General features: G+C 31.3%; 3 protein-coding genes across 3 annotated transcripts; 2 read left to right on the top strand and 1 right to left on the bottom strand.

The window, feature by feature from the left end:
* Nucleotides 1-1,662: 1,662 nt before the first annotated feature.
* On the top strand, nt 1,663-3,990 carry LOC101500033 (protein ENHANCED DISEASE RESISTANCE 2-like). Its single transcript, XM_004507287.4, has 3 exons — nt 1,663-1,805; nt 2,051-2,155; nt 2,702-3,990. Exon 3 carries the CDS (start codon nt 2,710-2,712, stop codon nt 3,601-3,603), a length of 894 nt encoding a protein of 297 aa, XP_004507344.1. The 5' UTR covers nt 1,663-1,805; nt 2,051-2,155; nt 2,702-2,709; the 3' UTR covers nt 3,604-3,990.
* A 2,387-nt stretch (nt 3,991-6,377) lies between these two features.
* LOC101499723 (RHOMBOID-like protein 13) lies at nt 6,378-7,782 on the bottom strand. The gene has a single exon (XM_004507286.4). The coding sequence runs from the start codon at nt 7,291-7,293 to the stop codon at nt 6,478-6,480; it is 816 nt and encodes a 271-aa protein (XP_004507343.1). The 5' UTR covers nt 7,294-7,782; the 3' UTR covers nt 6,378-6,477.
* A 5,865-nt stretch (nt 7,783-13,647) lies between these two features.
* Nucleotides 13,648-16,339, top strand: LOC101499101 (B-box zinc finger protein 24). The gene is made up of 3 exons (XM_004507284.4): nt 13,648-14,181; nt 14,794-15,093; nt 15,719-16,339. Exons 1-3 carry the CDS (start codon nt 13,999-14,001, stop codon nt 15,956-15,958), a joined length of 723 nt encoding a protein of 240 aa, XP_004507341.1. The 5' UTR covers nt 13,648-13,998; the 3' UTR covers nt 15,959-16,339.
* Nucleotides 16,340-16,987: the final 648 nt, after the last annotated feature.

Raw genomic sequence — 16,987 nt, 5'->3', positions numbered from 1 at the left:
TATATATATATATATATATTATGTTTGCTTATTCATATCTAGCTACTAACTACGGTACATTCAAAGTTTTTAAGAAAAATCATTTTTCATATATAAATTTAATACGTAAACTTGATATTTAAATTCATTGAATTTACTTTATATTTAAATAATATTAAAATTATTATATAAAAGACATTTATACTTTTATAATATAAATTTATCAATAATTCAAACTTTCAACTTAATTTTAAAGCAAAAATATATAAAATCATCGTAAAGTTTCATACCATGAAACTAGTATTAAATTAAACTAGGTAATTTATACCACTGTTTGATACTCACCAGTCGTTTGCAATTTACTGGTCATTCAAAGTGAAGATGAAGTTGCGCGCGAGTTCAAAGCAAGAAAATGAGAATGGTTCGTTTGAGTATGAGAAGAGTCATTATAGTCTGAAACGTGTTGAGAATAGTGGAAAAAGATGAGTTTTTTTTTATTTGGCTTAAAAATTAGGGTAAAATCAGTATATTTTCCGAATTCAACTAAATTTATTGTAAGTTCGTGTGTATGTTTGTGTTTATTCAGTTTTTAAAACGAATTTACCAATTTGCAAACTTACTAGCAAATTATTACATTTTTTGGACATAAATACATAAATTCGTATGAATTTACATGTTAATACAACGATTTTGATAGCCTTGTATACAACTATCATTGTTCACACATCACATGTAGATTCATGGATTTCTTATAATTAGCGTTGTTGTACATTCAACCACTTTTATAATAAGAGACTATGATCTAACTACTCAATACAATGACCTGACCTATTAGATCATGTCCTTAGACATCGCAATGCAATCATATCGTATCTCAACTAAGTGTGTATATTTTTAGGCTTCTACAATTTTGATTAATATATTCATAATGATACCATGAGTGTTTTAGGGAACCTTAAAGATATGTTTTCAGATATTGGTACACAATTACAAAATATCTTTATTCAATGGATACGAAATACCCATACATGAGTACTTGGTGCAACAATGAATACTAATTTGACTTTTGAGAATGTATTATAACATAACTTTTATAAAACTAAAAGATAACATTAGTCATTTTCAAAGATGACATCATTTTAAACAAAAAGTCCCTAAATATAAGAACTCTTTCCATTAACCTTTATTAATTTTTTTTCAAATATAGTCCTTACTAATAATATTAATTTGTCTTGAAATATAAAAAATTAAACTTAACACATTTAAATATAAAGATTAGTTTAAAAATATTAATACATAAAATAAATATATTATTTATTTTATCAACCTTTTTAAATAAGAATAGAAGAAAAAATGAGTGTATAATAAAACACGAAAGTAATAAATACTTACACAAAATATTACTCCCCCGTCTCATTTGTGATTTTCTTAAAATAATAGATAAGACTCATTAATTTTGTCCCACAATCCATAATCAAAACGTATATTTAGTTTTCTTTCTTTATCTCAAATTGATAAATTTTTAGTTATTTTTTTTCTAAAAATCGAAATTTTCAATTAATTATAATCTTAATAAGAGTAGTTCAGTAAATGAATTAAAATTAATTATTTTTCTTAAATAAATAAAAAATCGGCGCAATTCAACTGACATTATTAAAATGAAATGGAGGGAGAAAGAAAGAGAAAAAGCGTTTTGATCAGAGAGAGAGGTATTTGAGATCCTGAAGCAAGCAAAGCATATTCTAAATTTGCATCGCAAAACCCTAATTCCAGATCTACATTTCTGTTCTGACACCTCACAAATCTCGTCCCTTTTACGTCTACAGGTATCTATTTCTACACTTATGCTGTTTCAATTACCAGAATCATTCGTAAACTAACCGCATTGATTTCGCTTTATTCTCGATTATATTCTCACCTTAATTTATATTATCTCTAAGCTTTTGGTGTATCCTATTATTATTATTATTATTATACGATAATCTATTGTTGAATTTCCGTTTTTAATCATCAACATATTCTGGGGTTATTGTTAAGACAGATAAAGTTTAACTAAATGTGGTTGTTGCAGTTATGAACGCACGTGTTTACTTTGATTTCTTCCACAAAAGTTAAATAGTTGATTAATTCCAGGCAAAAATTTGGAGGAAAGGCAAGATGAACAGCATCTAACTAGGTAAATTGAGAGCCTTATTTGAGTTCTGTCATATTTCTTTGCACTTTATTACTTGTATTTGCTAAATTTTATGCACTTTTAGACCATTTGTCAACATATGTATGTATGTATGGCTCAGCTCAGCGCCACCAAAGGGTCAAGCTAGTGAGGCCCTATCACTGAAATGCCAACAAAATTTCATGTTGTAAATAGGTCTCTTAATCCATGTGCAACTTGACCTTTTGGATATGTTCGGATCGGTGGTATAGGATGGAATTTATGGAATGGAATGTAATTGAACAACACCCATTTTTGAATATTCAACTAGGTTAATACATTTCATTCCACTCTATACCGCCCATCCAAACATACCTTCGTGTTACAGAAGTCACACGAGAGCCTCTAAATCTATTTTCTTGACATTAAGGCCTTACATTCACATATTTTTCTTTAGGCCTCAACCTAGGTTGAACTGACCCTGACATGAATCATATTTATTTAACTTTTGGTTGTGTTAGCCTTAGCAATTCCATGAGCTTATTTTTGTGTATTACTACTTGCAAACAGTACATACGATGGCTGGCCCAGAGGATCAAAAGAAATCTGAATGGATAGATAGAATAAGATCTGAAGGAGCCTTTCCCTTTCTTGATCAAGATAAGTGTTCAAATGGTTGGGCTTCACCACCTGGAGATGTATTCATGGTTAGAGGCCCTGAGTATTTTACCACAAAGGTTAAGATTCCAGGAAGTGACTATCTGCTCAAGCCTCTTGGATTTGATTGGATAACAAGTTCAATGAAAATTGGTGAGATATTGAAGCATCCAAATAGCAGAGTTCGGAAGGTCATCGAGAACGAGTTTCCAGATGGTGATAGGCCTTTTGTGTGGGCATTCAATCTTCAACTTCCAACCAAAGATAACTATAGTGCTGTGGCTTATTTTACAAACAAAGAACCTATTGTTGAGGGCTCACTTATGGATAGATTCTTGAAAGGTGGTGATGCTTTTAGAAACTCAAGACTTAAGATGATTGCCAATATTGTTAACGGTCCTTGGATTGTGAGAAAAGCTGTTGGGGAGCAAGCAATATGCATAATTGGGCGTGCACTTTCATGTAAATACAGTGTGACAGAAAATTTCATAGAAGTAGATATTGATATTGGATCTTCTATGGTTGCATCTGCAATAGTTCATTTGGCGTTTGGTTATGTGACAACTTTGACTGTTGACCTGGCTTTTCTTATTGAGGGACAATCTGAATCAGAGCTTCCAGAAAAACTCTTGGGTGCATTCAGATTTTCTAATCTTGATCCTGCTTCTGCTAGATCAATTGAGCCATCATATGTTGCCAGCACCAGTAGCTTACAAAAATCTTTGCCAACCAGATTGTGGAATTCAATTGGGAACATTCTTCATTCAGGTTCTCAAGAAGATGGCTCTACTTCAAGCTCACGAAATTCTAAATAAAATTGTATAGATGTTTTGGGTCCAAACGTACATATGCAGTTTTATAACTCAAATCCAAACAAGAGTCATATTTACAAAATTATGTTTCAATCCATTTCAACTATATGTGAAAGTAAAAATTTAGTTTGCAAATATTCCCAAGTGAAGACCAAACAAGAGCTTTATTCAGGTTTCGGTGTGCAAATGTAAGTTGAAGGGTTTATGATGGCAATCCAAACACATACATGAGAGAGGAAAGAAATGAAACCTATTCAGTTTTTAGTTCACTTAATAGTTAGCTTGTATTTTAATCAAATATATTATGATATTTAGCTGCAGGCTTGTAAACACAAACAATTACTAGCATTTTGTCTTTCTTAGTTCTTACTAGTTACTACCTTCTCTTGAGTCTTGACTTGATTACTGCATTTTGTCTTTCTTAGTTCTTACTAGTTACTACCTTCTATTGAGTCCTGACTTGATTACTGCATTTTATCTTTCTTCCCTGCTGATCCCTGACTTTAAAGTAAATCGCATCAAAAGAGCATGAGCATAGTAAGTTATAGTCAACCGATACAGAAAAGGGTATTCAAAAACAAATTTTAGGCCTCAAATGTATATAAAGCGTTAATTATCTTCTGACTAAATGTTTTAATCTCATTGTACTTTCTTTGATGTGGTGTTGGTTGTCTCAGATTTTGATAGAGCTAAGAAGGACCGTAGGCCACCTATTACTAAAGTGTATGTGAGGCGCCACCCTGGCACTAAATGAAAATAACTAACTAGTGAATAATAGTTAGTTGGGAATAGAATAAATAGGAGGGAAGTAAGTTATAGTCAACCGATACAGAAAAGGGTATTCAAAAACAAATTTTAGGCCTCAAATGTATATAAAGCGTTAATTATCTTCTGACTAAATGTTTTAATCTCATTGTACTTTCTTTGATGTGGTGTTGGTTGTCTCAGATTTTGATAGAGCTAAGAAGGACCGTAGGCCACCTATTACTAAAGTGTATGTGAGGCGTCAGCCTGGCACTAAATGAAAATAACTAAGTAGTGAATAATAGTTAGTGGGAATAAAATAAATAGGAGGGAAATAGAGGAATGGGGATTATTTTTGGAAACAGTGGAGTAGGAGTAACTGATTATGGGAATCAGTTAGAGATTACTCTTTTCTTCCCATCTATCGGTTTTCCTTCTTTCTCTACAATTCCTTGTAATTCTTCTATTCAATCAATAATACAAAGAGATTAAGGTTCATTGATCCTAATCCACCATTCAGTTTCAATTACGCTATTTGTTCTTAATTGATACCGGTATTAACAGATTTACTGGAGGAATTGAGAAAATTGGTTATTTTTAACTTCTTTTTTTATTAGTAGAGTTCAGAGCATCCGTTGCAACCCTTAATCTTTTTTATTTTTATTTTTATTTTGGTCAAACAAACCTTAATCTTATCTATGATATATTTCTTATATGGCTGCAGAAAATTATAGTGGCCTCTATATGTTTTGCATTGCTTGTTATTATGTATTCCTCTTTTAATAATTTATTTTTGTAATCTTTATAGATTACAAATAAGGCTTTGAATACAAACTAAAATCAGGACAATCTGTTGTCTGGTCATTAGGTGTTTTAAACTGATTTTTATTCTGATGTGTAGTTATTCTTGATTTAGTAATTATAATTAGGAAATTGTTAGATAATACGAGAAAGTTATTGTATAAAATGCACGAACAAGTGTTGTTTTTGTCTTTCATCTCCATTTTGAACTCTTTACTGGAACCGATAATCACCATCAATAGTTTTTATTGGTGAAATCCCAAAACATTAGACGGTTTAAGCATCTCATTTCCCTCTGTCTCTCTGAAATTTCCCAATTATACAATTATGTATTGGCATTAGATGGTATTTGCAGTCAATAGCCATCAAAGCATGACTTCATCAAAAGCCTAATGTTGGAATAGAGAAGAGATCCAAAAAGAAATCGAAAATTGCTTGAAGTAATAATAGGTTACATGATTAAATTGCACTTCAATCAATAATAAAGAACAAAATCATTACATGTGAAGCAATTGCAACGATAAAAGACAGAAAAATAGCGCTTTCTCGTGCGCTACGCCTTCGTACTAAATAGCAACTCTCACAGATAAATTGCTTATTCTCAAGAATCATACAAATGTAAACTTAATCAGACTGCCAAATTTGCTCATTTTAACAATTTAGATTAGATTCAACGGAGAAGACATATGTCTAAACACACAAGCACGCACGCAGACACACACAGTAGATGAATTTTAAAAATAAACTTTATTTTTAAAAATACCAGTGTCACCAATATGCAAGACTAGTTGTCTGGGAAGATCATCATAGAAGCTGGATACTTTGATGACTTAGTATAAATTATCAAATTTGTCCATTCAACTTTAGTATCAATTTGGTCCCTCAAACACTAGTTTCCTTTTGTCAATATGTTTTTAGACATCAATGTGATCTGATCCCTAAATTAAGGCTTATTTTACATTATGAAAAACCAAACCAATGTCTAAACTCTAAAATCATTGGAAGACCAGCTTATCGTCCCAGCTATTTTTAGAGTTCCGATTTGAGTCCTTACACAATGAATAAGCATAATTTTATGACAGCAAAAATGACATCAACAAAACTCAAGGAAGGAGCAAAAAGTAGCAGGATATATGAAATAAACAGTGTCACTTCATCGAATTGGCATACATCATCTGAAAACATTCATTATCATATAGCTAAAGATGCAAACACTTAAAACAAAAAAATGATGAAACTTTGAACAAATACTATATTGGAAAAAAATGGAGTCATATTGCTATCAATATTGATTGTGTCGATGTTACATGACAATAATATATCAGTTCAACATTAAACAAGTTCAACATTTCCATCTGGCAATGCACTCATCTGCAGGGTTCTGCCATTGCCAGATCCCAAAAACCGCACAGACGGTAAGGAAGGATCGGTAACAGATTCAATCTCAATGAAGTTCAGGTCAAGTACACCAGATTTCTTCAAACTCAAAACAAAGACAAGAACAATCCAACCCAATAAAGAAAGTGCCCAGTAATTAGTCATCCCATGAATCAAACCCCAAGCTATAGCATATCCAACAACAATCCCCGATAAATGGCCAAGAAAACTTGCCTGAGGAACAATAATCGAAGTGAAGACAAGCGATTCAAATGGGGCGAAACTGATAGGAAGTGAAAGAAATCCAAAGAGATTCAACTTGGAAGAAGGTTGCTTCACAGAAAGAACCGTCATCCAACCAAACACAACACAGGAATATCCAACAGCCGTAACTCGGCGAAAATACTCAACCTTGAACCTCTGAATCAACAGATGATACATAGCCAAAACCAACACCCCTGATACAACAACCATCACAAGTGTATACTGCAAATAATACTCGACACCAAGACCTACATTTTCCAACTGCTCAACCACACCAAGACTCCAAAGTGCACTCATATTAAAAACAAGATGAATTATACTTATATGAGAAAATGCAGAAGTGATTATTCTCCAATGTTGCCCTTCCATTGCAGTCTCATAACTCAGACCCACATGTGAATACCCAATATTTTTCTTCTGTATGTAGAACCAAATAGCACTGCATATTCCTATAATGCAACTTGTGGCTGGTTTTTCCAAGATCTCATAAATCAAAGGCTTCCCCATTTTCCCAAAATCACTTCTAATTTCACAAACCCTCTTGAGTCTATAGCTATGCTACTACTAAACTTATGCAGCAATTTCAAAATTAAAACTTCAGCAAAAAGGGTAATTAATTCTTCAATCAAACAAAACAACAAAATTCTATACAACCCAATTCAACCAAATTCAAGGGTTTTTATTTACTTGTTATATATTTCTAGAAAAATCACAAATTACTATAACCCACCAAACGAAAATTTGTGCAAACTTTACCAACCATAGAAACAGAACCCTTTCTGCAAAAAGAAAATGGATAGCACGAAAACAATACCATAAAGGTTGTACCTTTGTCTTCAGAGAAAGAAGGGGAGTTCGTGAAGAAGCTGAATTGTATGAAACGGTTAAAGGGTTGCGGTGAGATTCGAAAAGGGGAAAATGGGGTTTTTGCTTTGTGAGAAATGAAGAATTGGGTTGAGAAAAAGACTCACCTTGATTGAGGTAATAGTGTAGACGTGTTCTGCGATTTCGTGAACCATGTGCTTATTTAATTATCAATCATTATCAATTTTTCATCTATATGTTCATCACAATAATTTATTAGGGTAATATCTAAAACTACATTCTACATAGATGGTACTTTTTCATTACTTTTCAATTATACACAATATACTACTATTTTTTTATATATACAATAAACTAATTTTTAGTTATATTCAAATAATTAATCAACTTTAACTAAATAATAATTTGTTTAGAAGAATTTGAATTCAAATCAAATTTTACTTACTGTTTAGGTTAAGATTTGAAATCATTGTAATTCTTTTTTTTTTTTTCCCTTTAAAATCAAAGGGTGAACAAAAAAAATTATCCTACAATGAAAAATATTCCCTTAAAAAATATTACAATAAATATATTACTGATTAATTTCTGAAAAAATTGTTAATTCAAAAAACAAATATAGTCATGCATCACTTCATTTTAATTTTAAATATAAGCACAGAATAAATTTTTTTTAATAATGTTTTTAGTGAATGAAATTAAAGACTCAAATAAGTTAAGTCATTTACAAAAGAAGAATAAGGAAAACAAAGGGTTTCTTCTAATCACACTCCCTCAGAATTACTAATGGCATGTTTGGTAATAGAATGGGCCAAATTGTTACCATTTCTCAAAGTATAACAAAAAGGTAGTATGAACATATCTTCTGTAACGTTTTATTTTCTTCGATCCTAAACTGATGCTATTAGGGTCACTTAAAAGTTGTAGTTTGCAATGAAAATATTAAAATTTTAAGTAGTTGCACTACTTTTAATATTATATTTTCACATTAAACTTAAAAATTCAACTCAAGAAGGAGTTTTTTTTTTTAAAAAAAAAACAATATAAAAGAGAGTTATGTGAGAAACTTAACTATTAGAATTCACTTGTATATTTTTTAAAATTGTGGGATTCAATGAATTATAATTACTCTTACATATACTACATAATTCCTTCATAATGATTTTCAACATGAGATCCAAATCCCTTATTTGGCATCAAATATTAGTTTGCATGCAGGGATGGACCTAAAGTTGGATATAATGGGGTTCCAACTCCAGCCGCTACTATGTTTTGAGAAGAAAAAAAATTAATAGTACATATATTAACATTTACATTAAGGTACATAATTTGACTAATTGATTAATGTGGTCTATCCATTTAAAATCAAAATTCATGCAGTAAAATGGAAAAAATTAATTTACATTATTTTCTGGTTTAATTATTCTATCAAGTGATTGATCAATAATTTTAAAAGACGAATAATCGTGAAATATAAATAAATATTAAATTTTTTCTTTGTCTAGTTTTTTAAGTTTAATAAATTATTTTTGTGTATTTTTTAAAGAGAGGTTGAATGGTTAAATATTTATTAAATGAGTAACATTACGAATTGAATGCAAATTTGTAAGAGAGATGACTAGCTAAATGGTTGTTTAGTTAGTTAAATAGATAGATGTTTTTTTATGGTTTGTACATAAAGAAATGTTTTTATTAACATTAAAAATGAGAAAAATATTTAATGTTTTTAGAATATAAAAAACCGTGCAACAATTATGATATATATATTTTTTTTATGTATTAATTTTGCAATATATATATATATATATGAATTTATAATAGTATTTTCATAAATCAACCGTATTATTTAAATTTTGGTGAATAAATTCATCGTAGACAAACCAGGAAATTAATAAAAACAAACAACTTTCACTTTCCCCATTCAAGAAGGAAAAGTCGCATTCAAATACTAGGGAACCAACCAGCAGAATAATTAAATGTAAATAAACGAATAATTTATTCATTCACATAAAACTTTATTAAGGTTTAGTTAATCTTGGGTGCAACAAAACAACCAACCTCAACACCCTCATTTCCTCTACGGTTTAACCACTTAATTTAGAGTACAAAAGCCAAATCAAATCAAAACAAATCTTTTATCTATAAATCCTTTTGTACAAAGCCATTGCCTCTTCACTCCAAAATTTTCTTATCCTTTCTCAATGAAGAATTCCAAAGTTCAACCCATCAAATTGTCCAACAATTTTGATGCACATTTTTCTAATGACACCTCCCTTCAACTCCAAGTAACACCAAACATGCAACTCGACGATGGATCATGGTCTCTTCGCGGTCGCGAATTTTGGTACGCGAGGCGAGCATTTCTTAATAGTTATCATTTCAATTTGGAAAGAGAAAATGGTAGTTTCAAGGAGAAGATGAAAAGGTCAATGAAAGAGGTCAATGAAGGTGCAATGAGAGTTGTTTTGGGTATGCGTAGAGGGATGCACAAGAGAAGGCTTGGAATTAGGGCTTATAGGGTCACAATGGCTTTACCCTCCATGTTTCTTGTTACCATGAGATGTTTTATGCCATGGTTTAATAAAAAAGATATTATATAATAAAAAGACTTATCATATATTTAAATCTGGAACGTTCAACCTAATAATATCGACATTTATCAGTTGAGTTAAAATTTAAAGATGAATCATGTTTATTTTTAATTTGGAAGAATGATAATTTCTTCCTACGATACATTTTACCATTTCATACATATTGAAAGAAAAAAAATATGATAAATAAAATTAATTAAAAAAATATATAATTTATTAAATCATCTTTATTTATCATTAGTGTATTTTCGTTCTCAAAAATATAAATTAGAGAATAATAATAACTTAAGACTAATGCATATTATATCAATTAGACGTTACAATAGAGCGCAAAAATATAACTAAAATTACATTAAAAATTAAAAGTGACACTCTTAGATTTTTTTTTTTGTTTTGAAAATGTGAAAATTATTGTAAAACAAAGGGAGGGATAAGTATCATTTTCTTGCATTTTGAAATTATATGTGAAGAGTTTGAAGGCACATGCAAGGTTGTGTTTGCAATGGATACGAGGACGAATGACAGTAGCAACGTTTTTACGCAGAGGATTTTAGTCCATGTCAGGGGTGTAATTAGTATTATATAGTGGTTAAGTCTCTTTTTTTTTTTACTCAGTTAAAGTCTAAAATCTATGAATATATATATTGCAATCCATAAAAAAAAAAGGTGTTAGGTAATATTACGCAAAAACAATTAGATATTAATAATACATTATATCATTTAATAGATATAAAGATACATGACCGAGACATCATATATGTTAAAAATAATTGATCGAAGAATTTATTTAATATTATTGATATTTATATATATTTATTTTTTAGATGAAATAGTAAAAAAAAATTAAACAATTTTTGAGTTTGGATTCTAACCTATTTTATTAGTTCAATTGGCTTCACATTTCATATTTCTAACGTCTATGATATAATTTGGACCACTATTTTCATTTTCTTTCATAGAAATTGGACCGCTAATATGTTAATGTTGAAAGCAAAAACACATTATATAATAGTAATTCACAAAATAAAGTAATTATAATATTTGTAGAAAAAAAATAGATAAGACAATAGGAAAAAAGTAGAAATTATTCCTTTTGTTTAAGTATCAAAACTTTTATTGTTTTTCTTTTACTTTTTTAATTTAAAATTACGTATATTAACTATTTTTTTATAATTAAACTCTAACTATTTATTAATATAAAGGAATAAATATGTACAACAAAATAATAAACAGTCAAAAACTTATGTGGTGTGACGATTTCTACCTACATCACAAAAATATCAAAATATTTCATTCAACATATAAAAAATAATTGTAAAAAAAATTATCTCAAATATAATTACAATAATATAACCTAACTCAATATATGTATCACTTCACTCTATAACACTTAATTTTAAATTGTTGCTGATTTAGAACATGTTATCCTAGAGTATAAGGAAATGTAGTTGGTATTAACTATTTTACTAGAAATTTAAATGTTACGGTTCATGAGTTAGTTGGCTTAGCAAAGATTGTAGGCTCTAAGATTTGGTTGGGGAATGTCCCACCAAATGGACCTGCTACTATTTTTAATGATCCTGCTTTTGTTTGAATGAAATGAAGCAGCTAGATTCAAATAAAAAATGGCACTCACATCTCTTACGATAAATTATATCACACTCACATTAAATTGATACGTTTGATGATTCTCCGACTCTTTGTATGATGATATAAAGATAGACATATTTCAACTCTCTTCGTAATCATCTAAAATTGATAATGTTTTTACTTTTTATATGATGACATTAGGTTAAATGGGATAAGGTGTGTCTTAGTAGGGAGAATGGCGGTTTAGGGGTTCGTAATTTAAAAGTTTTTAATTTGGCTTTGTTGGGTAAACATGTTGGAGATTGAGGTGTGATAAGGAGGATTTATGGTTTAAAGTCTTGTTTCATAAATGTTGTAGTGTGAATGGTGTTGTGTGCAAGGGTTTGAAGAAGGATTTGTCTTGGTGGAAGGTTATTTATGCTCTTTCTAAGGTTGAGGGTGGTGGACGTTTGTTTTAGTTGGTTTGTGGAGAATATTCAAAAGGTTGTGGGAAATGGTAGAGATATATTGCTTTGGTTATAACTATGGATAGATGGAGGCTTGCTACATGATAGATTTAGAAGATTGTATAATTTATCTATGATAAAAATCATTAAAGTGGCAGATATGGTGCATGTGGGTGAAGGAGGGTTGGTCATGAGTTAGGAGTGGCGTAGGGAGTAGTTTGAATGGGAGAATGGCTTGGTAGTAGAGTGTGTTTTGTTGTTAGATAATTTTGTTTTGCATGATCGTACTCCTGATAAATGGTGCTGCAAATCGGGGTCGAACAATGTCTACAAGGTTAAGGACGTGTATATGTTGTTATCAAAATCCTCATCAACAGAAATCCCAAAGTTCCATCATTTGGCGTGGAACAAGTTGTGTCTTTGAAGGTGTCAATGTTTATGTGGAAGCTCTTACATAATTGTCTTCCGACGAAGGATAATATACATTACTAGAGTGTTGCATAGGTTGGCTCTAGCTTACGTGTTACACAGTGTGGGCTTGAGGAAAACTATCGTTGTTTGTTTCTTATTTGTCCATTTTCGAATCTATTTGAGTGGATGTTCTACGATGGATAAGTGTTAGTTGTGGATGTTCTACGATGGATAAGTGTTAGTTGTGCTCTAGTTAACGACGTGGAGGCGCACATCCATCAATTTTGGAGGATAAGTCTTTGTTAGAGTGGAAACTGTTCTTTTTTAGGTAATTTGAATGACATGTGTTTGGTCTATTTAAAGAGCGTACTTATATTATTTCTAAACAATATGAACTCTCAACTTCTTTGCTACTTGAAAATGTTCAATTAGCTTTGTGGGCATGGACAGAGGTGACCCACAACTTGAGCAGGCTAGACCACTGCACAAGACCCTAAATTTTTAAGACCCCAAAATATTAGTTATATATTGTCAACATTTACAAATTATTAAATATCTTGCAATGGTTCAGTAACAGAATGCAATGCTTTTATGCAAGGTTCCAAATTGTTTAAGAATTCATGGTGTTTGAATAATCTGAAGTGTATAGACCATTTAATTGTGTAATTTTACTCGAGTGTAAATATTTGGTTGACACTTAACCAATAAATTTCCTATTTTGTGTAGATTATCTTACATATGTTTCTTTTTTTTCTTTCGCAATTAATAGTATGTGTTATACTTTTGAATTGGGATTAATATATTGATCACCCATGAGACATTATATTGAAAAAATCTTTTGCCAAACCGTGTGAATCCTCCTTTATTTGCACGTTTGATTTTGATAAATACAGCCTCTTAAATGTCATTGTTTCCACTTGACAAAGCACATGATTCGCCCTAGACAAGTACCACACATAAAAAATATCAATAAAAACATAGGCTCCACCACACCTACTTGTGAGTCCAAGGTGGTTCTTTTCACAGCCACACAATTGTCAACAATGGCCCCACTCTACCTGTTTCTTATACGTAACATAACAACATAACATCTAATAAAAATCCTTATCTTCTCTTTCACACAATCACAACCATTTTCCATGGTCCAGATTAACACATTATTCATTAGCTACCACTTTCATTTCACTCATTTTTTCTTTCTTTTGTTCTGAAGTTCTAATCTTTTTACCCACCCCAATAACATTTTTCCCTTTTTTGGCTTCAAAAACCAAAAGGGTGTGGAATATTTTACCAAAAAAGTAGTTTAAATTACTTGTTTGAAGAGAGAAGCTGAAAATAATAAGAAAAAGAAGATGAAAATTCAGTGTGATGTGTGTGAGAAAGCTCCTGCTACTGTGATTTGTTGTGCTGATGAAGCTGCTTTGTGTACCAAATGTGATGTTGAAGTTCATGCTGCTAATAAACTTGCTAGCAAGCATCAAAGGCTTCTTCTCAATTCTTTATCTAACAAGCTTCCCAAATGTGACATATGCCAAGTAACTACAATAAATAAATACTTTTGCTTCCTCTTATTTCATTTGATTTGGTTTTTTAATAATTTATTTTATCAATTTTATTAGTTGAGCTAATTAATGTGATTTTACCATGAACTTTAGTTTACTTTAAATCTTTAAAGTCTCATTTTTTGATATTAAAATATGTGGAGCTTCATGATGAATTTGTTTGATAAAATATTGAATTTTGTAGGATATATAATATTAGGGTTTAAAGAGGGTAAAGTGTGATTTTTTATTTTATTTTGAATGAGAAGCATCTAGAAATCTAAAATATTAAACCCTTTAGAGATGAAAAACATGACATCAGATTTTAGCACATAGAGATTATCTACAACCACGCATGGTCTGGTCTGTAGAAACAATAGATCTAGAGAGAGAAAATTTATCTTTAAATCAAGTTGTTGAGGATCTAAATCCGTCAAAATATTGTATTTTTCTACATGCTTGTGAAAAGCAATGTTAATTGGCTGAATTTGCAATTTTAACCTATTGATTAGTTTCATTTGACATTATAGTGAAGTGTTATAGTTGAAATATCAGTTGAACATGGATGATTTTATTTCTAAACTTTCTCCTACATGTAACTTATAGGATAAGGCAGCTTTCATATTTTGTGTTGAAGACAGAGCACTCTTCTGTAAGGACTGCGACGAACCGATTCACGTAGCTGGTAGTCTTTCTGCGAACCACCAGCGCTTCCTTGCGACCGGAATCCGTGTGGCTTTGGGTTCGAGTTGCGCCAAAGGTAACGAGAAAAGCCAAGTGGAACCATCAAAACCAGACACACAACAAGTTCCTGTGAAAGTTCCTTCTCAGCAAGTGCCTAGTGTTGCATCCTCTTGGGCTGTTGATTACTTATTGGAATTAAGTGACTTTGATTCGCCAGACAAAGTAAGACGACTTTATTCTGTTGATTATAATTAGGATGTATTCTTAGGTTTCTATATTGGGCCTAACTCATCATTTCAAAACTAGCAGAGTGTCGGTTTTTATAAACTTTTTTCAGGTCTTATCTCTTGACTCAAGTTCTGAAATAAGTCTCAGATTAGAATATGCTCACACATACTTCTGTTTGTTTTGTTCATGAATGAAGACGGACCAATTTCAATTCATTGATTGAGAGGTTATGATTTATGAAGGAGGGAATGACAGTGATGAAGTTCACTTCAATGGTGCAGTATAAATGTTAGCTTTGTGCACAATCAAGCATAAACTTTTTGGTTGATAAACGATCCTTGAAGGAAGAAGCTAGTTCTTTTAATTAATGCAATAATTAGTAGTTGTAGATTTACTACTTTATAGTACACTCTGATTCTGCCACTTGATTCCTGTTTATATAACTTTGAGGTCTTGAATTAGAATTTTGAAGTTGAACGTTGTTTGCATATTATTTTGTTAAGGGCAATGGTAAGGAGATTTTTATCTTTCATTATGATTTGTTAAGAGTCACATAATTTCGACGATCATCCTTTACCTTGTTTTAATATTAAGAACATTTTCCTTTCCCTCTTTTCAGAAGCAATCCTTGGAGTTTGGAGAGCTTGAATGGCTAGCAGACACAGGTATTTTCAACGAACAGTTTCCTCATGAAGGTTTAGATGCAGCTGAAGTTCCACAACTTTCGGTAACGCACACCAGCAGTGTTGCCTCATATAAAGCCCCTAAATCCTATATGTCTTACAAAAAGCCTAGGATTGAAGTCCTAAAACAAGATGATGATGATGATGAGCACTTCACAGTGCCTGATCTTGGTTAATGCACGACAATCTGAACTGGTCCGGTCCATGAATCTGTTGATCAATTAGTTTATATGCATACTTCTCTAAAGATGCTAAGTACTCAAAGTATGTTAACTAGCTGTGTGTAGTATCAGATTTTAGTAGCTTCGAGTCAATTCGAAGTTCAGAAAAGCGTAGAATTATACCTTAAGGTGTTAAATTTAGCATGGCGTTTGTGATCATTGTTTCTAACCCTAGAGGTGCTCACAACCCTCCATGCAAAATTGGGTGTTTTATGTTTTGTATGGTTGTTTTTTAAGACCACTTTGGTCTAATTGCTACACTGAGGGCGTGCGGTAAGGTGTCAGTCTTATGTGATTTCAAAATTTACGAGAAATCAAATCAATCGATTATCTTGACCCGTTCTAAAGGAACATATACAAGAAATCAGCAGACAGTGTTCGGGTGCCTCAGGCAGTGTCAACACATGGCCTTCTACACTTCAAATTGTATTTGAAGCTTACATTACTCATGAAGAATAGTTGTTGTGTATGATAGAAACAGGTCACCAAATCACCGGAAAGTTGGATTTTGGCTGTCAAATATCTAAGTTGCTTGCACACATGGTGTGTTGCCTTAAAGCTATAATGCATTCAGTTGCTTGTGACTATGATACACACATGTTTTAGATGTGTTTCCTTAATGTCCCTTCCCTGCCCTTTCCCTAATAACTACCAGACTGCCTAATTGTTATACATAACGCCAAAAAATGGTATTACAATTTAAAACCAAACAATCCACCCCCATTCCATTCATGCTGTCTCGGATTCATTTCATGAAAACCGATATATCACTGGACACTAAAATATTTAGTTGAACTAATCAGATATATCAGCTATTCCACTATTTACTTCAACAAGTTATTAGTGGTTTGGATTGGGACTCGGAGTAAGAAGTTATATGTAGAAGGTCTAGAATTTGACCATGTAAAAAAATTATATCAGGTTAAACCAATTACCCAAAAATCTAGTTTTTTACATCCAAACATTTTTTAAAGGAAAAAAAAA

Source organism: Cicer arietinum, chromosome 6, assembly GCF_000331145.2.
Source record: "Cicer arietinum cultivar CDC Frontier isolate Library 1 chromosome 6, Cicar.CDCFrontier_v2.0, whole genome shotgun sequence".
Classification (NCBI taxonomy): Eukaryota; Viridiplantae; Streptophyta; class Magnoliopsida; order Fabales; family Fabaceae; genus Cicer; species Cicer arietinum.
Note: the sequence above shows the minus strand (reverse complement) of the source record. Positions and strands in the feature narration are given on the sequence as shown.

What these genes read in the sequence shown, in the direction of transcription:
- LOC101500033 (XM_004507287.4), top strand. Translation starts at nt 2,710, where the DNA reads ATGGCTGGCCCAGAGGATCAAAAGAAATCTGAATGGATAGATAGAATA.
- LOC101499723 (XM_004507286.4), bottom strand. Translation starts at nt 7,293, where the DNA reads ATGGGGAAGCCTTTGATTTATGAGATCTTGGAAAAACCAGCCACAAGT.
- LOC101499101 (XM_004507284.4), top strand. Translation starts at nt 13,999, where the DNA reads ATGAAAATTCAGTGTGATGTGTGTGAGAAAGCTCCTGCTACTGTGATT. An exon ending in CCAAATGTGACATATGCCAA is followed by an intron (nt 14,182 to 14,793) that starts GTAACTACAATA and finishes TGTAACTTATAG; the next exon opens with GATAAGGCAGCTTTCATATT. An exon ending in ACTTTGATTCGCCAGACAAA is followed by an intron (nt 15,094 to 15,718) that starts GTAAGACGACTT and finishes CCCTCTTTTCAG; the next exon opens with AAGCAATCCTTGGAGTTTGG.